This window comes from Mya arenaria, chromosome 3 (genome assembly GCF_026914265.1).
Source record: "Mya arenaria isolate MELC-2E11 chromosome 3, ASM2691426v1".
NCBI classification, from domain to species: Eukaryota; Metazoa; Mollusca; class Bivalvia; order Myida; family Myidae; genus Mya; species Mya arenaria.
The window spans coordinates 2,802,130-2,827,919 of NC_069124.1; the positions used below are offsets into that span (position 1 = coordinate 2,802,130).

General features: G+C 39.2%; 2 protein-coding genes across 4 annotated transcripts; one reads left to right on the plus strand and one right to left on the minus strand.

Annotated features, from left to right (window-relative positions):
• Positions 1 to 958: 958 nt before the first annotated feature.
• LOC128229419 (uncharacterized) lies at positions 959 to 4,076 on the minus strand. Of its 2 annotated transcripts, XM_052941336.1 has the most exons (3): positions 3,915 to 4,076; positions 3,087 to 3,190; positions 959 to 2,623 (listed from the first exon to the last, which is right to left on the minus strand). In XM_052941336.1, exons 1-3 carry the CDS (start codon positions 4,037 to 4,039, stop codon positions 2,364 to 2,366), a joined length of 489 nt encoding a protein of 162 aa, XP_052797296.1. In that variant the 5' UTR covers positions 4,040 to 4,076; the 3' UTR covers positions 959 to 2,363. The 2 variants fall into 2 exon arrangements, with proteins under 2 accessions (XP_052797296.1, XP_052797295.1); XM_052941335.1 differs by lacking the exon at positions 3,915 to 4,076 and having other exon boundaries at positions 3,087 to 3,264.
• Positions 4,077 to 7,686: 3,610 nt separating this feature from the next.
• On the plus strand, positions 7,687 to 25,282 carry LOC128226767 (uncharacterized). 2 transcript variants are annotated; one of them, XR_008259726.1, is made up of 4 exons: positions 7,687 to 7,918; positions 20,312 to 20,342; positions 20,528 to 20,652; positions 24,915 to 25,282. XR_008259726.1 is itself a non-coding variant. In XM_052936813.1 (4 exons), the coding sequence occupies exons 1-4, from the start codon at positions 19,460 to 19,462 to the stop codon at positions 24,972 to 24,974; spliced, it is 303 nt and encodes a 100-aa protein (XP_052792773.1). In that variant the 5' UTR covers positions 19,364 to 19,459; the 3' UTR covers positions 24,975 to 25,282. The 2 variants fall into 2 exon arrangements, 1 of the variants encoding a protein (XP_052792773.1); XM_052936813.1 differs by lacking the exon at positions 7,687 to 7,918 and adding an exon at positions 19,364 to 19,546.
• The last annotated feature ends 508 nt before the right edge of the window (positions 25,283 to 25,790 follow it).

Sequence of the window (25,790 nt, forward strand, 5' to 3'; positions counted from 1 at the left end):
AGACAACTTGACCAGATGACCAGAAGAAGACAACTTAACCAGATGACCAATAGAAGATAACCATACCAAATGAAGATCCACGTATCCATAAGAGCAGTAGAAAAAGACAACTTAGAATTTTTTTAGAAAACTTAACTAGAAGAAGAAAAAAGCTAGATCTACAACAGCTTCCTGCTTCATAGAAATTAACTTTTAACTCGTCTATTTTGGGTGTCCTTCAAGATCATTCTGCATTCTTACTTACAAACTGTTCTAGATAATGGCTTATTGTCTTTACTGTGGCTAATGTTGAGTGCTGCCTTTATACCTACAAACTGTTCTGGATAATGGCTTATCGCCTTTACTGTGGCTAATGTTGAGCACTGCCATCTCACCTGCAAACTGTTCTGGATAATGGGTGATTGCCTGTTCTGTGGCTAATGTTGAGCACTGCCATCTCACCTGCAAACTGTTCTGTATAATGGCTTATCGCCTTTACTGTGGCTAATGATGAGCACTGCCATCTCACCTGCAAACTGTTCTAGATAATGGGTTATTGCCTTTACTGTGGCTAATGTTGAGCACTGCCATCTTACCTACAAACTGTTCTGTATAATGGCTTATCGCCTTTACTGTGGCTAATGTTGAGCGCTGCCATCTCACCTACAAACTGTTCTGTATAATGGTTTATCGCCATTACTGTGGCTAATGTTGAGCACTGCCATCTCACCTACAAACTGGTCTGGATAATGGCTTATCGCCTTCACATTGGCTAATGTTGAGTGCTGCCTTCTTACCTACAAACAGTTCTGGATAATGGCTTATCGCCTTTACTGTGGCTAATGTTGAGTGATGCCTTCTTACCTACAAACAGTTCTGGATAATGGCTTATCGCCTTTACTGTGGCTAATGTTGAGTGCTGCCTTCTTACCTACAAACAGTTCTGTATAATGGCTTATCGCCTTTACTGTGGCTAATGTTGAGTGATGCCTTCTTACCTACAAACAGTTCTGGATAATGGCTTATCGCCTTTACTGTGGCTAATGTTGAGTGATGCCTTCTTACCTACAAACTGTTCTGGATAATGGCTTATCGCCTTTACTGTGGCTAATGTTGAGTGCTGCCTTCTTACCTACAAACAGTTCTGTATAATGGCTTATCGCCTTTACTGTGGCTAATGTTGAGTGATGCCTTCTTACCTACAAACAGTTCTGGATAATGGCTTATCGCCTTTACTGTGGCTAATGTTGAGTGATGCCTTCTTACCTACAAACTGTTCTGGATAATGGCTTATCGCCTTTACTGTGGCTAATGTTGAGTGCTGCCTTCTTACCTACAAACAGTTCTGTATAATGGCTTATCGCCTTTACTGTGGCTAATGTTGAGTGATGCCTTCTTACCTACAAACAGTTCTGGATAATGGCTTATCGCCTTTACTGTGGCTAATGTTGAGTGATGCCTTCTTACCTACAAACTGTTCTGGATAATGGCTTATCGCCTTTACTGTGGCTAATGTTGAGCGCTGCTTCTTACATACACACATACATTCAACAACAGTTAGATGAATAGATTCATAGGTTTTTTTATCGCACATTTAATGTAACAAGACTTGTCGAATGTGGGTGCTTATCCAGTATTCGCTCAAGTTCGAATATTGGACTCAACGGGACTGGGTACATTCAATCGAAACGTTTAAGCCTTTTACTGCATTTTCTGCAATAGATCGTATATTTTTCACCATTTCAGCCGCGGACGTCCACTTGTGACCTTGATTTTGAACAGATATGAAGACTCCCAGGAACACCTTACGGAAGTCAATGGCTAGATATTGCTTTTTAGACAAGGCTTCCTGGTACAGGTTCAGCCGAGTATCTTGCATGTCGGGCAGATACCCAGTCCCATCGAGAGTTAACCGAGAGCAAAAATTGTTTTTATGTATCGCGTCTGGGGATTTCATTTTTACTCGAAGTTCGTCCATGCTGTTCGAGTGAAAACTTGAGTAGAGTAGATGCAGGATTTGTCCCATACAGTCGACATCTGGATCCCGACATTCGCTCTCGTGTAAGGCAACCAGGCACTTGATCATATGAGAGGTCATTTTGAAACTCAGCTCGCTGATTTTGAAGCGTTTGACCGTGCATTCATTTATGAACTTCAAGAATATCAAAACATGTCTGTGTTTTGACACCGTAGTCCAATATATCTGTTCAACACCGGGGGCGATATCTACACGGAACTCCCCATTAAACGCTATGAGCATTGTAGTTTCGGTTTTCTTTATCAATTTCCTTAATTTCTCGTTTATGACGTTATTTTCACTTATGTTAACTTTCGTCATGGGAACGCTTTATGCAAGAGAAATATCCACACTAATAACTTTACTGTCATAGCGGAATACAAGCACAGTGTTCGGGTTGCGGTTTTCTACAGCGACAACTCGAGGAAGCGACCGGATACTTGTTGAACTGCGGGAAAGTGAATGGATGTTTTCCCGAAACAACAGACCGCAACGTTTTGTTGAACTCAACACGCAAGGCATTTGGCGTCAAACCTTCTCCATCCACACTGGCTTGACCAGAAACGGTGATGTCCAAACAACGATTATTCCGTTCGTCCGCCAGTATGTCCATCTTCCCAGTGTCGACTACAAAATGTATTTTAAGATGTCTTTGACCAAAGTCGTTAGCTAAGACTGTCATAAATAAATGATTCCATAGTTCATGTTCATGGATTAGGTTTATGAGTCGTTACCTACTAAATATCAAATCGAAATATAGCACATACATATACAAATCACAAGCGTGCAACTTGTGTATGCTACAAAAGTATTTCATGGTATTTCTGAAATATCATTGTTGTGTTTTAATGTAGGTATGTAATAAAGACACTTAAATATTTACTACATTTATTCTACAAGTGTATAACATGTGAGTACATCAATAGTCTGAATCATACTGCCTCTCTGATACTTCTAGGGGTTCCACCTTGGTGCCTTAGCAGGGCGGTTACTAATTTGCATATAGAGGCGGAGGTTCTATGCTCACAACAGTACAATCATGACGCGAGAATGCTACATAAATGTTTCCTAATAAAGCATAAACATGAACCTGTATAATGTCCCAGTGCTATTATGAAGTCGAACTCGTCAGGCGGTGTCAGTTTATTTTCTGCATAGAAACTCCCACATGTCAATACTACTGAGTCTCGAAACCTTGAATAAAAACAACGAGAATTTATACAATTACCGGCGGGTCATTGTTTACAATTTAAAAAAGAAGAAATACGCACATGACTTTTATTAGTTTAGATTGAGCTAGTTGTTTGCTTACCGGCCCCAAACGACTGTTTCCCGCCAAATAACAAGAAATGGAAGCAAACTAACAGAATATTAATTATAGTACATAGTATATTAAGTACTGCATAGGCCCCGAGGTCACTGTTGCTGAAATAGAATGATCAGGGTCAAGGTTACTGTTACTTTTTATTATTATTTTTAGTTTTATACCGTTAGTTTAAATAGGGATACGGCATTGCACATACTATTGTATAGCTGTATAGTTAGGGACAACATTAGGGTGAACAGGTTCACAGTCAAGGTCACTGGTTTCCGCTATATTTTTTTCAGAAATTAATGTGATAATGTGATGCATTAAAGTTTTCCCGTCTACGTATAGCGTGGGTTATAGTTTTGGTCAGTTGATTTAGAGTTGATACAGAGTCTATTGCATTGTTAATTAAAAATACAAGAAGTGCTCTGATAAAAATTAAATAATATAGCGACCGGTTGTGGGTAAACACCGTACAGGGTTCCCGATATATATATATATTAATCTAAAATTATGGAGAAAATAAGACAACACTATGGACAGTATAATTGTATACGATTGAGTCTACCTCAAGGTTATTACTGTAAGAATAACATTAAGGATCTCTACCTTGGATTAGCCATCCCGACTTCCTCAACAATGGACTGCACGGCAGAAAAGACAGCCTTTTCTAGGCAGACAGCCGCCTCAGCACGTACGTCCACCGCAACCACTTCCGCTACCCGAAACGCCATATCATTCCTAGCACCAGTCCGCTCACGATGTTCTGACATCTCCTAGCTTGCTGGTGTTGATTTTACCGCTCTAATTTCTTACTTTCTATATTTCATACATCGACTCAAACAATGTTTACTGTAAAAATAAAAAATAAAAATATAAAAATATCTGAGGTGTGAGAAAACATCATGGTTCTATATCTGATTATAGCGATTTTCAATACATTTTATACGCGTGATTTACGTGTAACATACGCCTCAAGTCATTATATAAACAGTAATAAAAACTTGTATAAGTATACGATCAGTCAACTAGATCTTGCCAAGTATTTACATGTGATGACACTCAATATATGAAAACACTTGCTACATTTTAACAAAATGATAACATACCGAGTGTCTGAAGAGTGCTAAGGTCGAACTATTCTCAAATAATGGACCAGTTATCGTCGTTTTTTCCCAGTTGTATTCAAACTTCTGACTCACTGTTCCCTGCTTAATGCGAATATATGATTTATACGTTAAAAGTTAATTTAAAACAGTTTTAAAATGAGCTTGAATTCACCTGTGCACATGAAACGAATTTTTTTTTTTGCGTTTTTCAATTTTACTTTATATCAATAGTAATCAGTTCAGCATATTACCGCCTAAATTTAGATGTTTCGCACACAACCGAGTAAATAATAATAAGGATTTAATAGAAACACAAGACCGAGAAGATGTAAAAGAAAATGGTAAAATGATGACAACCTATCTCCTCATCTAGAGACAACTACGATTTCCTTACACGACTCCGAGCTTACTGGCGTTGATGCCTGGCCGAAGAATTCAAATTTGAAAACCAACTAAACCTGTTCACAAAGAGTAATGCATTAAAATCAGAAATTGTGAATTGGTTAAAAAGTAGCGATTCGCTGTAATAAGCTTACATTTGCATCATGATGATACATCTATAATATGTGTCGTTTTAATGTGTTTTCATGGACTACATCTTACTTAAACTAACTGCTTTATATTGATGAGTATTAGCCAACTGCCATAAAATAGCTGAAAAAAGACAAATGCAAGTACATGTTTGTCACTCGTCAATCTCATTAAAATCAGATCCCCAATTTTCGCTTTACGACGTTACGCTATGTAATGAAGTGATTTTTTTTAACATAATGGAATAAAGTGAGCGCATCAAAACCCCTGACGAACCTATACATAGGGATTCTCGGGTAGGCGCGGATGCTGACCGGTGACCTAGAACTCGAACTGAACCGATCCGTGACCTTCATGAGGTGCGCATGCGCAGAAATACGTGCAGCAAAAACCCTGCACGTACATACAATGTATATAAAATATAGTGTTTCGCAGGAAGGTGCCGACGCTGAAAGCCGGTGACCTAATTACGTCTAAGGTAAACCAAGGTTGGTAACCCTTGACACTCGAACGGATGGAACAGGTCATGTACGTCAGAGTTCTATAAGCACATGCAGATATCTACGCGCGAGTTTCCCTCTATGTAATAGTTGAACATGAAGTAAAATCTTAATGACTCAGAATGTTCGGAGTAGGCGAAGCAAAATTACTTTAGGTCATCTAACTGACTGCATTGGCATTAATATACTGTATCGGTTGTCCAACGATAGCGCAACTAGATGAGTCAAATGCTTTCACCACATGACCTTCTGAATCCCACATCAAACGATTTGCAAGACTTATGATGCGAATCAATCCACATCATTTATTTTATATTAAGATATTTTTAAGAGGATTTAATAAAACTTTAAAATTGACATTTTAAAGGAAATAACAGATATTGTAAATTGTTCATTTGGTCGACTGGTCACCAAATGCAAGTTTCCATTCCTTTTATTGAATAAAGAAATGGCCGCCGTGTCCTATTGACAATACAAGCAACATGTCACGGTTGTAAAAAGAGTAAACTATAACTCGGTTTTATTTTTTATAACAGTGAAACGTCCAGTAGCCCAAAACTCGCCGTACTTTTGTGAAATGGCACATACTCGCCGCAATTTTGTGTAATGGCACACACTCGACACAATCTTGGGTAATGGCACACACTCGTCATAATCTTGTGTAATGGCACACACGCGTCATAATCTTGTGTAATGGCACACACTCGTCATAATCTTGTGTAATGGCACACACTCGTCATAATCTTGTGAAATGGCACACACTCGCCGCAATTTTGTGTAATGGCACACACTCGACACAATCTGTGATGGGACATACTCACCGTAATATTGTGTAAAGGCACACACTCGCCGTAATATTTTGTAATTGCACGCATTCGCCGTAATCTTGTGTAAAGGGACACACTCGCCGTAATATTGTGTAATTGCACACATTCGCCGTTATCTTGTGTAAAGGCACACACTCGCCGTAATACTGTGTAATTGCACACACTCGCCGTAATATTGTGTAATTGCACACACTCGACGCAATATTGTGTAATTGCACACCCTCGACCCAATCTTGTGTAATTGCACACACTCGCCGTAATCTTGTGTAATTGCACACATTCGCCGTAATCTTGTGTAATTGCACACATTCGCCGTAACCTTGTGTAATTTCACACATTCGCCGTAATCTTGTGTAATTGCACACATTCGCCGTAATATTGTGTAATTGCACACCCTCGACGCAATATTGTGTAATGGCACACACTCGCCGTAATCTTGTGTAATGGCAATCACTCGCTGTATTCTTGTGTAATGGCACACACTCGCCGCAATCGTGTATAATGGCACACACTTTCCTCGATCTTGTGTTATGGCAATCACTCGCCGCAATCCTGTGTAATGGCACACACTCGCCGTAATCTTGTGTATTGGCTCACACTCGCCGTAATCTTTTGTTATGGCTCACACGAGCCGCAATCCTCTGTAATGGCTCACACTCGCCGTAATCTTGTGTGATAGCAATCACTCGCTGCAATCTTGTGTAATGGTACACACTCACCGCAATCTTGTGAAGCAGCAAACATAATCTATTTTAAATAGAGTTAAAACATACAGGATTTCGAATCATACTAGGTTTCTTTGTGAAAAGATGAGTTGAGACCGAAATTTGGAAATGCTTTCAGAATGTTTGTGTTATTTATGGGCCTGTTTTTTCTGTTTGTTTATGAATGTGTCCATACAGTGCTTTTATAAGAGTGGATATCATGTTGTTGTCCAAATTGGACTCTATTTAGTTATGAGGACGAAATTTAAGCAAAATGGCCCATTTTGCAATATTTAAAAGTAAACAAGGCGTTTTACATATTTTGTTCATACGCAGAAACCCTGTCGCGGGACCATTCACCCTAGTCATGCGTGCACGCCAATACAAAGGCATGTTTATACTCGTCTGAAATTATTGTACGCATATTTTTTTCCCTGTTCTTTGAAGCTTTTATTCCCACAAAGGAGGAGAAAATAAACTGCGCAGTACCTCAAACTTGCTCTAAAATTTATCCAAAATCACAAAATTAAAATCCATATAGTACTGTAATATATGCATTCTCACATAATTTACACATTTCTTGACATCTTGATAAACATCATTGACTGAACAACCCAGCGAAGTAGAAAGTTATATGGTATTTTGACAGACGAATGAAATTACTATAATTAAAAAAAAATCATCTTTGGTTTCATGCTTTTGGGTTTCGTTCCTCCTTCGTGTGGGATGCAAACAGATTTGCTATTAGATAGCTTCCTTTCCCCTTTATATGGCATAGCTCAGAGAAATTGTATTCATTATACCACTTCTAAATTTCACAATAGTATCATTCTAGTACAGCAGAATTTATTCAAAATGGGCGACGTAAATTCAGCAAGAAGGTTTTTAAGGTTGTTCCTATGGATATGTATTGTAATCTCATTTCTTCAAACGGTCACCATGGTAAGTTGTTTTTCTAATTTCATTTTCATGTAAAGAGTCAGAAATATATGGGAGATATTATGATAGGTCGCATTCTGGTCCTGTGGACATGATACAGGTCGTCTGAAATGCGCCCTATCGTAATAGTATTTTTCCGTTTATGCAAGATATGATTAATTACATGTTTTAACGCACTATTCAAAGTTAAAACAAACGAAATTCACACTGTCCGGAAATGACCGCATTAAAGGTGAGGCGTATTAATTATCTAAAATATGAACACAACTCAGTAACATATTAAAATTCTTTTGTAACAGTTTCCTTAGTAATTACAGTATGTTCCTGAGAAATATTATATTAATTCATGTACATATATATATCGTAAAATCCTAAATCATCATAAGTGTGTAAAAGGCAGCCTTTAACGGCACTAGCATGCAGTGGCGGCTCAAGTGGGGGTGGGTGGGGGCACACGGGTCGGTGCCCACCCCAGTTGGCCGGCAAATAAACCATTAAAAACACAAAATGTTAACAAATTGATACCTTGACAATGAAAACGCTGAGTTGTTAATAAAAGCCATATGACAATGATGCCAATTTCTTTATTATTTATCCATATTTTGTAACCTTTTTAAATGTACATACGATAACTTAAGTAAATGCACATACGATAACTTAGGTAAATGTACATACGATAACTTAGGTAAATGTACACACGATACCTTAAGTAAATGTACACACGATACCTTAGGTCAATGTACACACGATACATTAGGTCAGTGTACATACGATACCTTAGGTCAATGTACATACGATACCTTAGGTCAATGTACACACGATACATTAGGTCAGTGTACATACGATACCTTAGGTAAATGTACACACGATACCCTAGGTCAATGTACATACGATACATTAGGTCAGTGTACATACGATACCTTAGGTCAATGTACAAACGATACCTTAGGTCAATGTACATACGATAACTTAGGTAAATGTACATACGATAACTTAGGTAAATGTACACACGATAACTTATGTAAATGTACACACGATACCCTATGTCAGAGTACACACGATAACTTAGGTAAATGTACATACGGTAACTTAGGTAAATGTACATACGATAACTTAGGTAAATGTACATACGATACATTAGGTAAATGTACACACGATAACTTAGGTAAATGTACACACGATACCCTATGTCAGAGTACACACGATAACTTAGGTAAATGTACATACGGTAACTTAGGTAAATGTACATACGATAACTTAGGTAAATGTACATACGATACATTAGGTCAGTGTACATACGATACCTTAGGTCAATGTACACACGATACCCTATGTCAGAGTACACACGATAACTTAGGTAAATGTACATACGGTAACTTAGGTAATTGTACATACGGTAACTTAGGTAAATGTACACACGATAACTTAGGTAAATGTACACACGATAACTTAGGTAAATGTACACACGATACCCTATGTCAGAATACACACGATAACTTAGGTAAATGTACATACGATAACTTAGGTAAATGTACACACGATAACTTAGGTAAATGTACACACGATACCCTATGTCAGAGTACACACGATAACTTAGGTAAATGTACATACGGTAACTTAGGTAAATGTACATACGATAACTTAGGTAAATGCACATACGATAACTTAGGTAAATGTACATACGATAACTTAGGTAAATGTACACACGATACCTTAAGTAAATGTACACACGATACCCTAGGTCAATGTACATACGATACATTAGGTCAGTGTACACACGATACCTAAGGTCAGTGTACACACGATACCTTAGGTCAATGTACACACGATAACTTAGGTCAATGTACACACGATAACTTAGGTAAATGTACATACGATAACTTAGGTAAATGTACACACGATACCTGAGGTCAATGTACACACGATACATTAGGTCAATGTACACACGATAACTTAGGTAAATGTACACACGATACCCTATGTCAGAGTACACACGATAACTTAGGTAAATGTACATACGGTAACTTAGGTAAATGTACATACGATAACTTAGGTAAATGCACATACGATAACTTAGGTAAATGTACATACGATAACTTAGGTAAATGTACACACGATACCTTAAGTAAATGTACACACGATACCTTAGGTCAATGTACACACGGTACATTAGGTCAGTGTACATACGATACCTTAGGTCAATGTACATACGATACCTTAGGTCAATGTACATACGATAACTTAGGTAAATGTACACACGATACCTTAGGTCAATGTACACACGGTACATTAGGTCAGTGTACATACGATACCTTAGGTCAATGTACACACGATACCTTAGGTCAATGTACACACGGTACATTAGGTCAGTGTACATACGATACCTTAGGTCAATGTACATACGATACCTTAGGTCAATGTACATACGATACCTTAGGTCAATGTACATACGATACATTAGGTCAGTGTTCATATGGTACCTTAGGTCAGTGTACATACGATACCTTAGGTCAATGTACACACGATACCTTAGGTCAATGTACACACGATAACTTAGGTAAATGTACATACGGTAACTTAGGTAAATGTACATACGATAACTTAGGTAAATGTACATACGATAACTTAGGTAAATGTACATATGATACATTAGGTAAATGTACACACGATAACTTAGGTAAATGTACACACGATACCCTATGTCAGAGTACACACGATAACTTAGGTAAATGTACATACGGTAACTTAGGTAAATGTACATACGATAACTTAGGTAAATGTACATACGATAACTTAGGTAAATGTACATACGATACATTAGGTAAATGTACACACGATAACTTAGGTAAATGTACACACGATACCCTATGTCAGAGTACATACGATAACTTAGGTAAATGTACATACGATAACTTAGGTAAATGTACACACGATAACTTAGGTAAATGTACACACGATACCCTATGTCAGAGTACACACGATAACTTAGGTAAATGTACATACGGTAACTTAGGTAAATGTACATACGATAACTTAGGTAAATGTACATACGATAACTTAGGTAAATGTACACACGATAACTTAGGTAAATGTACACACGATACCTGAGGTCAATGTACACACGATACATTAGGTCAATGTACACACGATAACTTAGGTAAATGTACACACGATACCCTATGTCAGAGTACACACGATAACTTAGGTAAATGTACATACGATAACTTAGGTAAATGTACATACGGTAACTTAGGTAAATGTACATACGATAACTTAGGTAAATGTACACACGATACCTTAGGTCAATGTACACACGATACATTAGGTCAGTGTACAAACGATACCTTAGGTCAATGTACATACGATACCTTAGGTAAATGTACATACGATAACTTAGGTAAATGTACACACGATACCTTAGGTCAATGTACACACGATACATTAGGTCAGTGTACAAACGATACCTTAGGTCAATGTACATACGATACCCTAGGTCAATGTACATACGATACATTAGGTCAGTGTACATACGATACCTTAGGTCAATGTACACACGATACCTTAGATCAATGTACATACGATACCTAAGGTCAGTGTACACACAATACTTAAGGCATATGTCATACCATTGATATTACACATAGCCCCAAGTACATGTTGATCTAAGATTTAAGGATTGGATGGAGTCAGGGCAAGAAAAATGCATGTTAATGCATTGTACTTTCCAACACAAGAACTGTTTGTTTATTCAAGTAAATAAAGCAATCCCAACACCAAGGAACTGCAGTATTGCATAACCAGCTTAATTGACATTATGAGTTGGAGTTCAAATTGCTGCAATTAAAGGCACATCTAGTTTTCAGAATTATTCAAACTCTGATTTAGCAACTTTAATTTAGTTATATGAACTACTTTTGCGAAATGAAAGCTTTTTTAGATTTACAAGGACGGGTGAAAAGTATTTGCCAAATGAACTGCAACACCTGATACCTGTTGCCTAGGAATCCAACACATTCTTGGCACTCCAAATGTTACAGTACTATTCAATTTGGAGTGCCTGAAAAGAAAGCTTCTTGATTCTACATTCAACATCTTCTTTCTGTATGACATATTGGACCATGAGAATCATGAACCTACAACCTTTTGCATCTATTGAGATAGGGAGCTATCAGGACAGTGACAGAGGACAATATAAGAACTGCCAACTGCTGCATTTATTGAGTTATCTTATGCAGACGGAGAAAATAATTCTAAATTTTTCCAAACTACTTCCTTAAGCATCTTGTGCATGTATGTAGTTGTCTTTTACAATGATTGTTCAAAGTTACAATGGCCCTGTGGGTTAAAGATGCTCTGTCCACGGGGTAACAGGTTTTGTACATAATAGGGTTATAAGTACTGCGTTTTGATCCAGGAGGTTGTATTCGACTCAAGTAGATTTTTGCAGATTCGGACACCACAAGGCACAAGCCGAGTAAAATCAAAATCTACAAAAAACTACCAGAATCAAATATGACATTCCGCCATATCCGGATCAAAACGCAGTACTAATAACCCTTTTATTATATACATTACTGATTAGATGACTTAGAAGCCACATCTTTGCGTAATAAATTTCATTTTAAGGATGCACTCATTGGTTTAATGACGTCAATTTAATATTGCGCAACATACTTGTTATGACGTGACGTCACAAGAGTGGTATATGGCCGTATTGCACTGGAGCGGAATATGGGTTAAAGTATTTTGTGATATGTATTGCATGTGGATTGATGATGGGTATAAAATAAAGAATAAAATTATGTTTGGTATTCCATTCTCACTAGCAGTGTGATGAACTGCTGACACCATGTAATGAAATTTGATGGTCAAAGTATTTAAAAGACATTTCAATATTTCATACTTTAAAAACGATATTCATCTCATCTTAATCTACTCCACTTGCTTTTCTATGTACAAAAGTCTGCAGCAGTTATATGAATTATATGAATAGCATTAGACAGAAGGCAGTGCCTTATATTTATCAACAGCACTGAGTTATCATGGTAACATGTTATATGAATTGAATACCAAGCACACATTAAGAGGGAGAAAATAATTCTTCACTTTTTAAATAAAAACTACTTCCTAATAGCATTGTGTATGCAGTCTGACATAGGTGTACAATGTAGATGTCTTTTACAAAGATTTTTCAAAGTATGGCCCTGTGGTTTAAAACTCCCCTGAAAAAGAGGTGACAGGTTTTCTATATAGTATATAATTACATCATTGAAAATCTTCTCTGAAACTGCAAATAATAGTCCTTTGATATAAAAGGAATTGATCAAATTAAAGAAGTATGTGTGCCAACCACGTAAATTAATTTGTACAAGTCTGATTTAACGACTTTGAGAAATTCAAAAGAACTATGACTTTATCTGATTTAACGCTTAAGCCCCCCCCCCCCCCCCCTCACCCCCCTCACTCTACACACACTTAACTAGATTTTTCAAATTTCCTTTGCAGCTTGCAAGCAGTTTTAGTCTAATGTTTAAGCTAGCCCATTAAACAGTGACCCCTTGTGATGTGAGCCGATTTTTTCAATGCTTAGAACATGGTTGTCAGCATTCCCCTGAATGAAGCCATAGTCCATCAGTGCTTTCAGCACTTTGATTCCCAATTGTATTCAAACTCCCGACTCACTGTTCCCTGCTTAATGCGAATATATGATTTATACGTTACAAGTTAATTTAAAACAGTTGTAAAATGAGCTTGAATTCACCTGTGCACATGTAACGAAAGTTTTTTTTTGCGATTTTCAATTTTACTTCATATCAATAGTAATCAGTTAAGGATATTACCGCCTAAATTTAGATGTTTCGCACACAACCGAGTAAATAATAATAAGGATTTAATAGAAACACAAGACCGAGAAGATGTAAAAGAAAATGGTAAAATGATGACAACCTATCTCCTCATCTAGAGAAAACTACGATTTCCTTTCACGACTCCGAGCTTACTGGCGTTGATGCCTGGCCGAAGAATTCAAATTTGAAAACCAACTAAACCTGTTCACAAAGAGTAATGCATTAAAATCAGAAATTGTGAATTGGTTGAAAGTTGCGATTCGCTGTTATAAGCTTACAATTGGATCATGATGATACATCATTAATATGTGTTGTTTTAATGTGTTTTCATGGATTACATCTTACTTAAATTAACTGCTTTATATTGATGAATATTAGCCTACAGCCATAAAATAGCTGTCACTTCAAAAAGACACATTCAAGTACATGTTTGTCACTCGTCAATCTCATTAAAATAGATCCCAAATTCACGCTTTACGACGTTACGCTATGTAATGAAGTGAGCGTCACGAGATGTTTTTAACATACTGGAATAAAGTGAGCGTCACGATGTGATTTAAACGTAATGGAATAAAGTGAACGTCACAATATGATTTAATGAAATTGGTCACTATTAAAAGGGCAATAACTCTGGTGGAACTGATCCAAAACATATCAGTTCTACGAGGTGTTAGCACCATAGTGACAACGTGTGCTTCTTTTCTTCCAGTTAATATAGGACAACAACTTCAATACAAGTACGTCTGTCTTATACAAGCGATATACCCTTCATCGTAAACGTTGCAATAATTTCAGTCTATCAGTTATTTAATATTTATTTGATACCAATCATTTATTTGGAACGCGCTTGGGCATACACGAGCGCATCAAAACCCCCGACGAACCTATACATAGGGTTTCTCGGGTAGGCGCGGATGCTGACCGGTGACCTAGAACTCGAACTGAACCGATCCGTGACCTTCATGAGGTGCGCATGCGCAGAAATACGTGCAGCAAAAACCCTGCATGTACATACAATGTATATAAAATATAGTGTTTCGCAGGAAGGTGCCGACGCTGAAAACCGGTGACCTAATTACGTTTAAGGTAAACCAAGATTGGTAACCCTTGACACTCGAACAGATGGAACAGGTCATGTACGTCCAAGGTCCACAAGCACATGCAGATATCTACGCGCGAGTTTCCCTTTATGAAATAGTTGAACATGAAGTAAAATCTTAATGATTCAGAATGTTCGGAGTCGGCGAAGCAAAATTACTTTAGGTCATCTAACTGACTTGCATTGACATTAATATACTGTATCGGTTGTCTAACGATAGTGAAACTAGATGAGTCAAATGCTTTCACCACATTACCACATGAGTCCCACATCAAACGATTTGAAAGACATAAAGTGATGCGAATCAATTCACATCATTTATTTTATATTATAAATAGTTCTAGACGGCCTGTTCGTGAAAATATATTTCAAGATTGCATAGGCTGCAATTACAGCTATTGTTCTGGAAACGTGCCTCCTAATTAGAACACGTATCCTGACAATGGCACCGCTTTGTCTGTAAATGACAAGATTGGTTTTTAAGAGGATTTAATAAAGATTTAAAATAGACATGTTAAAGGAAATAACAGATATTGTAAATTGTTAATTTGGTCGACTGGACACCAAATGCAATTTTCTGATTTTTTTGATTGGATAAAGAAATGGCCGCCGTGTCATATTGCCAATACAAGCCACATGTGACGGTTGTAAAATAAGTAAACTATGACTCGGCTTTACCTTTATTACAGTGAAAAGCCCACTAGCCCAAAACTCGCCGTACTTGTGTGAAATGGCAAACGATCGCCGCAATCTTGTGTCATGGCACACACTCGCAATAAGGGTGTGTAATGGCAAACACTCGTTGCAAATTTGTGTAATGGCACACACTCACCGTAATATTGTGACATGGCACAGACTCGCTGCAATCTTGAGTAATTAGCACACACTCGCCGCAATCTTGACTAATGGCACACACTCGCCGCAATATTGTGTCATGGCACAGACTCGCCGCAGTCTTGAGTAATGGAACACACTCACCGCAATCTTGAGTAATGGCACAGACTCGCCGCAGTCTTGAGTAATGGCACACACTCGCCGCAATCTTGAGTAATGGCACAGACTCGCCACAATATTGTGTCATGGCACAAACTCGCAATAATTTTGTGTAATACCACACATCGTGGCAATTTAGTGTAATGGCACACACTCGCCGCAATATTGTGTTATGGCACACACTCGCCGCAATATTGTGTTATGGCACACACTCGCCGCAATATTGTGTTATGGCACACACTCGCCGCAATATTGTGTTATAGCACACACTCGCTGCAATTTTGTGTAATGGCACACACTCGACGTTATTTTGTGTAATGGCACAACCTCGCCGCAGTCTTGGGTAATGGCACACACTCGGTGTAATTGTGTGTTATGGCACACACTCGCCGCAATCTTGTGTAATGGCACAAACTCGCCGCAGTCTTGGGTTATGGCACACACTCGGTGTAATATTGTGTTATGGCACACACTCGCCGCAATATTGTGTTATGGCACACACTCGCCGCAATATTGTGTTATTGCACACACTCGCCGCAATATTGTGTTATTGCACACACTCGCCGCAATATTGTGTTATGGCACACACTCGCCGCAATATTGTGTTATGGCACACACTCGCCGCAATATTGTGTTATGGCACACAGTCGCCGCAATTTTGTGTAATGGCACAAACTCGCCGCAGTCATGGGTAATGGCACACACTCGGTGTAATATTGTGTTATGGCACACACTCGCCGCAATCTTGGGTAATGGCACACACTCGGTGTAATATTGTGTTATGGCACACACTCGCCGCAATCTTTGGTAATGGCACACACTCGGTGTAATAGTGTGTTATGGCACACAGTCGCCGCAATCTTGGGTAATGGCACACACTCGGTGTAATATTGTGTTATGGCACACACTCGCCGCAATCTTGGGTAATGGCACACACTCGGTGTAATAGTGTGTAAAGGCACACACTCGGTGTAATAGTGTGTTTTGGCACACACTCGCCGCAATCTTGGGTAATGGCACACACTCGGTGTAATAGTGTGTTATGGCACACACTCGCCGCAATCTTGGGTAATGGCACACACTCGCCGCAATCTTGTGTTATGGCACACACTCGCCGCAATCTTGTGTTATGGCACACACTCGCCGCAATCTTGGGTAATGGCACACACTCGCCGCAATCTTGGGTTATGGCACACACTCGGTGTAATATTGTGTAAAGGCACAGACTCGCCGCAATTTTGTGTAATGGCACACACTCGGTGTAATAGTGTGTTTTGGCACACACTCGCCGCAATCTTGGGTAATGGCACACACTCGGTGTAATAGTGTGTAAAGGCACAGACTCGCCGCAATTTTGTGTAATGGCACACACTCGGTGTTATATTGTGTTATGGCACACACTCGCCGCAATCTTGGGTTATGGCACACACTCGGTGTTATATTGTGTTATGGCACACACTCGGTGTAATAGTGTGTAAAGGCACACACTCGCGTAATAGTGTGTTATGGCACAAACTCGCCGCAATCTTGGGTAATGGCACACACTCGGTGTAATAGTGTGTAAAGGCACAGACTCGCCGCAATTTTGTGTAATGGCACACACTCGGTGTTATATTGTGTAAAGGCACAGACTCGCCGCAGTCTTGGGTTATGGCACACACTCGGTGTTATATTGTGTTATGGCACACACTCGCCGCAATCTTGGGTAATGGCACACACTCGCTGCAATTTTATGTAATGGCACACACTCGACGTAATACTGTATATTATTAAAGGGACTGTACACCAGATTGGCACCAAAAAAGCTTTGTTCTGTAACGAATCCCGGGACAATTATTTAATAAAATGTTTTACTCTTTGATATCATAATTGTAAAAAAATACCATAATGTAAAAAAAATCTAGTCGGAGACCGTGTTCGAACCGGCGTCGCCAAAATTGCAGTCCAGTGTTGTATCTACTACAAAGGTTCACCCTAAACGGTTGGAACATTTAAGCTACATACCTAACATGGTAATATCACGACAGGTCACCATTGCCCCAGATCTCACAACCATATGTCAAAATTGGTACAATGGTGCGGTCAAACAATTTAAGTTGGCAGTCAATGGAGAGGTATAAATTCCTAATTTTCCTGTACAAACTAAACATTACTTAACGAGCTTACTCTGTTACATGTTTCTTAGCTAATGCAAATGTCTATTTTCGAGAACAAAACTCCTAGATATTTGAAATGATCAACGACTTCTATTGTACAATCATTAATTTAAATATATCTAATTCAGTACACGTGCGTTATTAAAATAGTTGAAATGACTGATAATTGGGATAATTATAACGTGGCATAGATTCACCAAATTTGGGATGAACCTGGGTTCTAAAAATGAACAGAATGAACCAGATAAGATATCCTTAAAATGTGCTGATTTATCTCAAAATCTGGCTACCTGCACTCGGAAAACAATAACAATACTATAATTGACCAAACAGGTTATCGGATAAGGTTTGCACAAAAGACAGTGACTTTAAATCGTATTTCTGAAGAATAAAGTGCACTGAGTGAGTCGGTTAGCCTAGTAAGAACGTGTATTGTTTTCACGAGATATTTTAATACGCACATAATTTTACCGTAAAACAAGGGTCATCGTAAACAAGCTCTTCATTTGCTGCACGAGGTCATTTCTAAAAATACCGTTAAAATATATAGAAAACTGTGTTAATACTCACCGAATCGAGGACGTTTTTCACCCCAAACAATGAAACAGGAAACCTGGACGCACCTGACATTACTACCCTTGATTTTGCAATATTTTACAGTAAACAAGACGTTTTACATATTTTGTTCATACGCACAAACCCCTTCAAAGCGTATAAAAATAAATCTGGTTACCAGGCATCCAAAATTTACTTAAATGTACATGACAGACATAAAACGAGCGTGAATAGGTCTTAGATTGTTGTGGTACCAGTCGTAGATCTAGTCGTATACTTTATACGGCCATGGTTCTATGCTGCACTGAGACTTGTCGCGAGACTGATATTATTGTCAAAAGATTCTGTCGCGGGACCATTCACACTAGTCATGCGCTCACGCCAATAGGCTTTACAATTGTGACGGAATTTATATAAGAGATGTTTATACTCGTCTGATAATTATTGTTAACATAAATTATTTCCTGTTTTTCGAAGCGTTTATTCACACAAAGGATGAGAAAATAAACTGCGCAGTTCCTCAAACTTGCTCCATTTTTTTTTAAAAATCACAAAATCAAAAAGCCATATAATACATTAATATACGCATTATCAGATATTGATCTCTAAATAATCACATTCCTTGACATTTTGATACACATTATTGACTGAACTACCCAGCGAAGAAGAAAGATATATGGTATTTTGACAGAAAGATAAAATTACCATAATTAAAAAAAATATCTTTGGTTTCATCCTTTTGTGTTTCGTTCTTCCTTCGTGTGAGATGCAAACATGTTTGCAATTCGATGGTTTCTTTTACCCTTTATTTGGCATAGCTCAGAGAAATTGTATTCATTATATCATTTCTTAATTTCGCAATATTATCATTCTAGTACACCAGAATTTATGCAAAATGGGCGACGTAAATTCATCAAGAAAGTTTTTAAGGTTGTTCCTATGGATATGTTTTGTAATCTCATTTGTTCAAACGCTCACCATGGTAAGATTTTTTTCTAATTTCGTTTTCATATTAAGAGTCAGAAATATATAGGAGATATTATGAAAGGTCGCTTTCGTGATACAGGTCGTCTGAAATGCGCCCTATCGTAATAGTCTTTTTCCGTTTATGCAAGATATGATTCATTGCATGTTTTAACGCACTATTCAAAGTTATAACAAACGAAATTCACACTGTCCGGAAACGACATCATCAATCAATGCGTTAATGGTGAGGCGTATTAATTATCTAACATATAAACACAAATCTATAAGATATTAAAATTCTTTTGTAACAGTTTCCTTAGTAATTAAAGTATTTTCATGAGAAATATGATATTAATTCATGTACATAAATATCGTAAAATCCTTAATGATCTTCATTGTGTAAAATGCAGCCTTCAACACGCGACACTAGTATGCAGTGGCGGCTCTCTAGTGTGGAAGGGGGCATACTGGTCGGTGTCTGCCCTAGTTGGCCGGCAAATAAACCATACAAAAACCACAAAATGTTAACATCAAATTGAGACCTTAACAATGAAAACGCTGAGTTGTTAATAAAAGCCATATATGACAATGATGTCAATTTCTTTATTATTTATCCATATTTTGTAACCTTTCAAATGCAATTATGACTTACCATTCTATAAAGCTAATAATGTCATGTAATTATGAAAAGTCAAATCACAAGCTACATTATCAGACCATGAATGCAGTAAAATTATGATTTTAATTTGCATATTGTAAAGAGTACAATGGGTATTTTCAGGCAGAGACAATGTGCGTCCAGACACCGTGCGGTAAGCGCCTTCGTACCGAATGTTCTAACTGATGAGTGCACACTAGAGTTAAAAGGATTATATCTAATAATAATACAGATGTTGAATACCAAAAATTAAAACTATGCTTATATACTACCTATGTATTAACTTAATCGAAATTAAGTTTTGCACGTATCTTTTTTTAAAAAGTCTATATTTATTAGAATTGGGATACTGTTGCGACCAAAGTGGGAACACAACAGCTTTAGTACTGCCCTGTTGTTGTAAATCACTATCCGGAGGGCTTTCACAGCAATGCATTAGCCATTCATCGAGCAGAATGTTGGGGGTAAGTTTATAAATCGTTTCCTAATATCCCTTTTTTATATTGATTATTTTAAGATTTGAATTGAAATAGTATTTTGTTCTATTAGATGTTTGTATGGATGATTTCGAATCATGTTGCGTAAGCTTGAGTGAAATATCATTTTTAAACTAACATTCACCAAATTGACAGTGGGCGTTGATAGTATTACACTTACCATTACTGTTTACAGGCTTGTGTTAAGGGGCGTGGACGGTGTAACACTTACCATTACTGTTTACAGACTTGTGCTAGGGGCATTGGACGGTGTTACATTTACCATTACTGTTTACAGGGGGGCGTCGACAGTGTTACACTTACCATTACTGTTTACAGGCTTGTGTTAGGGGGCGTGGACGGTGTTACACTAACCATTACTGTTTACAGGTTTGTGTTAGAGGGCTTCGACAGTGTTACACTTACCATTACCGTTTACAGGCTTGTGCTAAAGGGCGTCGACAGCGTTACACTTACCATTATTGTTTACAGGCTTGTGCTAGGGGGCGTCGACAGTGTTACACTTACCATAACTGTTTACAGGCTTGTGCTAGGGGGCGTCGACAGTGTTACACTTACCATTACTGTTTACAGGCTTATGCTAGGGAGCGTCGACAGTGTTACACTTACCATTACTGTTTACAGGCTTGTGCTAGGGAGCGTCGACAGTGTTACACTTACCATTACTGTTTACAGGCTTGTGCTAGGGGGCGTCGACAGTGTTACACTTACCATTACTGTTTACAGGCTTGTGCTAGGGGGCGTCGACAGTGTTACACTTACCATTACTGTTTACAGGCTTGTGCTAGGGGGCGCTGACAGTGTTACACTTACCATTACTGTTTACAGGCTTGTGCTAGGGGGCGTCGACAGTGTTACACTTACCATTACTGTTTACAGGCTTGTGCTATGGGGCGTCGACAGTGTTACACTTACCATAACTGTTTACAGGCTTGTGCTAGGGGGCTTCGACAGTGTTACACTTACCATTACTGTTTACAGGCTTGTGCTAGGGAGCGTTGACAGTGTTACACTTACCATTACTGTTTACAGGCTTGTGCTAGGGGGCGTCGACAGTGTTACACTTACCATTACTGTTTACAGGCTTGTGCTAGGGGGCGTCGACAGTGTTACACTTACCATTACTGTTTACAGGCTTGTGCTAGGGGGCGTCGACAGTGTTACACTTACCATTACTGTTTACAGGCTTGTGCTAGGGGGCGTCGACAGTGTTACACTTACCATTACTGTTTACAGGCTTGTGCTAGGGGGCGTCGACAGTGTTACACTTACCATTGCTGTTTACAGGCTTGTGCTATGGGGCGTCGACAGTGTTACACTTACCATATCTGTATACAGGCTTATGCTAGAGGGCATCGACAGTGTTACACTTACCAATACTGTTCACAGGCTTGTGCAATAGGGCTTCTACAGTGTTACACTTACCATTACTGTTTACAAGCTTGTGTTAGGGGGCGTGGACAGTGTTACACTTCCCATTACTGTTAACAGGGGGCGTCGACAGTGTTACACTTACCATTATTGTTTACAGGCTTGTGCTAGAGGGCGTCGACAGTGTTACACTTACCATTACTGTTAACAGGCTTGTGCTAGAGGGCGTCGACAGTGTTACACTTACCATTACTGTTTACAGGGGGGCCTCGACAGTGTTACACTTACCGTTACTGTTTACAGGCTTGTGCTAGAGGGCGTCGACAGTGTTACACTTACCATTACAGTTTACAGGCTTGTGCTAGAGGGCGTCGACAGTGTTACACTTACCATTACTGTTTACAGGGGGGCTTCGACAGTGTAACACTTACTGTTACTGTTTACAGGCCTGTGCTAGAGGGCGTCGACAGTGTTACACTTACCATTACTGTTTACAGGCTTGTGCTAGAGGGCGTCGACAGTGTTTTACTGACCATTACTGTTTAAGGCTTGAGCTGGAGGGCGTCGACGGTGTTACACTTACCATTACTGTTTACAGGGGGCGTCGACAGTGTTACACTTACCATTACTGTTTACAGGGGGGCGTCGACAGTGTTACACTTACTGTTACTGTTAAAGGCTTGTGCAATAGGGCGTCTACAGTGTTACACTTACCATTGCTGTTTAGAAGCATGTGCTAGGGGGCGTCGACAGTGTTACACTTACCATAACTGTTAACAGGGGGCGTCGACAGTGTTATACATACCATTACTGTTTACAGGCGTGTGCTAGAAGGCGTCGACAGTGTTACACTTGCCATTACTGTTTACAGAGGGCGACCACAGTGTTACACTTATCGTTACTGTTTACAGGCTTGTGCTAGAGGGCGTCGACAGTGTTACACTTACCATTACTGTTTACAGGCTTGTGCTAGAGGGCGTCGACAGTGTTTTATTGACCATTACTGTTTAAGGCTTGAGCTGGAGGGCGTCGACAGTGTTACACCTACCATTACCGTTTACAGGGGAGCCTCGAAAGTGTAACACTTACCATTACTGTTTACAGGGGGCGTCGACAGTGTTACACTTACCATTACTGTTTACAGGGGGCGTCGACAGTGTTACACTTGCCATTACTGTTTACAGGCTTGTACTAGGGGGCGTCGACAGTGTTACACTTACCATTACTGTTTAAAGGCTTGTGTTAGGGGGCGTCGACAGTGTTACACTTACCATAACTGTTTACAGGCTTGTACTTGGGGGCGTCGACAGTGTTACACTTACCAATACTGTTTACAGACTTGTGTTAGGGGGCGTGGACAGTGTTACACTTACCATTTCTGTTCACAGGTTTGTGTTAGGGGGCGTGGACGGTGTTACACTTACCATTACTGTTTACAGACTTGTGCTAGGGGGCGTGGAGGGTGTTACACTTACCATTACTGTTTACAGGGGGGCGTCGACAGTTTTACACTTACCATTACTGTTTACAGACTTGTGTTAGGGGGCGTCGACAGTGTCACACTTACCATTACTGTTTACAGACTTGTGTTAGGGGGCTTTGGCGGTGTTTCACTTAACATTACTGTTTATAGGCTTGTGCTAGGGGGAGTGGACGGTGTTACACTTACCATTACTGTTTACAGACTTGTGATAGGGGCGTAGACAGTGTTACAATTACTATTACTGTTTACAGGCTTGTGTTAGAGGGCGTCGACAGTGTTACACTTACCATTACTGTGTACAGGCTTGTGCTAGAGGGCGTCGACAGTGTTACACTTACCATTACTGTTTACAGGCTTGTACTAGGGGCCGTCGACAGTGTTACATTTACCATTACTGTTTACAGGCTTGTGCTAGGGGGCGTCGACAGTATTACACTTACCATTACTGTTTACAGGCTTGTGCTAGAGGGCGTCGACAGTGTTACACTTTCCACTACTGTATACAGGGGGGCGTCGAGAGTGTTACACTTAACATTACTGTTCACAGGCTTGTACTAGAGGGCGTCGACAGTGTTACACTTAACATTACTGTTAACAGGCTTGAGCTAGAGGGTGTCGACAGTGTTACACTTAACATTACTGTTTATAGGCTTGTGCTAGAGGGCTTCGACAGTGTTACACTTGCCATTACTGTTTACAGGGGGGCGTCGACAGTGTTACACTTACCATTACTGTTTACAGGGGGCGTCGACAGTGCTACACTTACCATAACTGTTTACAGGCTTGAACTAGGGGGCGTCGACGGTTTTACACTGACCATTACTGTTTACAGGCTTGAACTAGGTGGCGTTGACGGTGTTACACTTACTGTTACTGTTTTCAGGCTTGAACTAGGGGGCGTTGACGGTGTTACACTTATCATTACTGTTTACAGGCTTGTGCTAGGGGGCGTCTACAGTGTTACACTTACCGTTACTGTTTACAGGCTTGAACTAGGGGGCGTTGACGGTGTTACACTTACCGTTACTGTTTACAGGCTTGAACTAGGGGACTTTGACAGTGTTACACTTACCGTTAATGTTTACAGGCTTGAATTAGGGGGCGTTGACGGAGTTACACTTACCATTACTGTTTACAGGCTTGAACTAGGGTGCGTGGACGGTGTTACACTTACCGTTACTGTTTACAGGCTTGAACTAGGGGGCGTTGACGGAGTTACACTCACTGTTACTGTTTACAGGCTTGTGCTAAGGGGCATATTGACATTGTTGAACCATTACTGTCATTGAAGTGTTTATGTGACATAACCTGCTTGTTTTATCCTCCAGAATGCATGCTTTGCATTGTCTTAGAGACTATTTCTTTTCTATTACAGATTGGGTGGTTCTCATTGCCGATCTGGTTGTCGTCGATTGTGATGCTAACATCAGCCTAGGCAAGTGAGGCTTCGACGGTGCAATGATGTTAAGGTTTAGGACAGAGCCTAGACATAGAATGACTTACGTTTCCAACTGTGCGTGAACTTGTATTTATGGAATTGAAGAACTGTTTTAACTTAGAAAATATATACTTTGAATATTTTTTGGAGGACTACATTTGCAAAATCTCTAAACATGTATATGTCTAACCAAATGAAAGAAAATGATTACTCGATTCATAATTCTGACCATGATATAAGAAATTTTGAATATGCAGTGTATTATTAGAAATTGTAGCATTGTCATTTAAAATAAATATTGAAGCAAATAACACCTTTGATCTGACTCAAATTAAACCCGGCATGAAATCTTAACATCAAAACAAACGTCTGAATAAAATGGCAAACTTACGTGTACAAACGATACATTAGGTCTATATAAACACGATACCTTATGTCAGAGTACACACGGTACCTTAGGTCAGAGTACACACGGTACCTTATGTCAGTGTACACACGGTACCTTATGTCAGAGTACACACGGTACCTTAGGTCAGTGAACATACGGTACCTTATGTCAGAGTACACACGGTACCTTAGGTAAGTGAACATACGGTACCTTAGGTCAGTGTACATACGGTACCTTAATTCAGTGTACGCACGATACCTTAGGTAAATGTACATACGGTACCATAGGTCAGTTTACAAACGATACCTTAGGTCAGTGTTTACACGATACCTTAGGTAAATGTACACACGATACCTTTGGTCAGAGAACATACGATACCTTAGGTCAGTGTACATACGATAACTTAGGCCAGTGTACACACGATA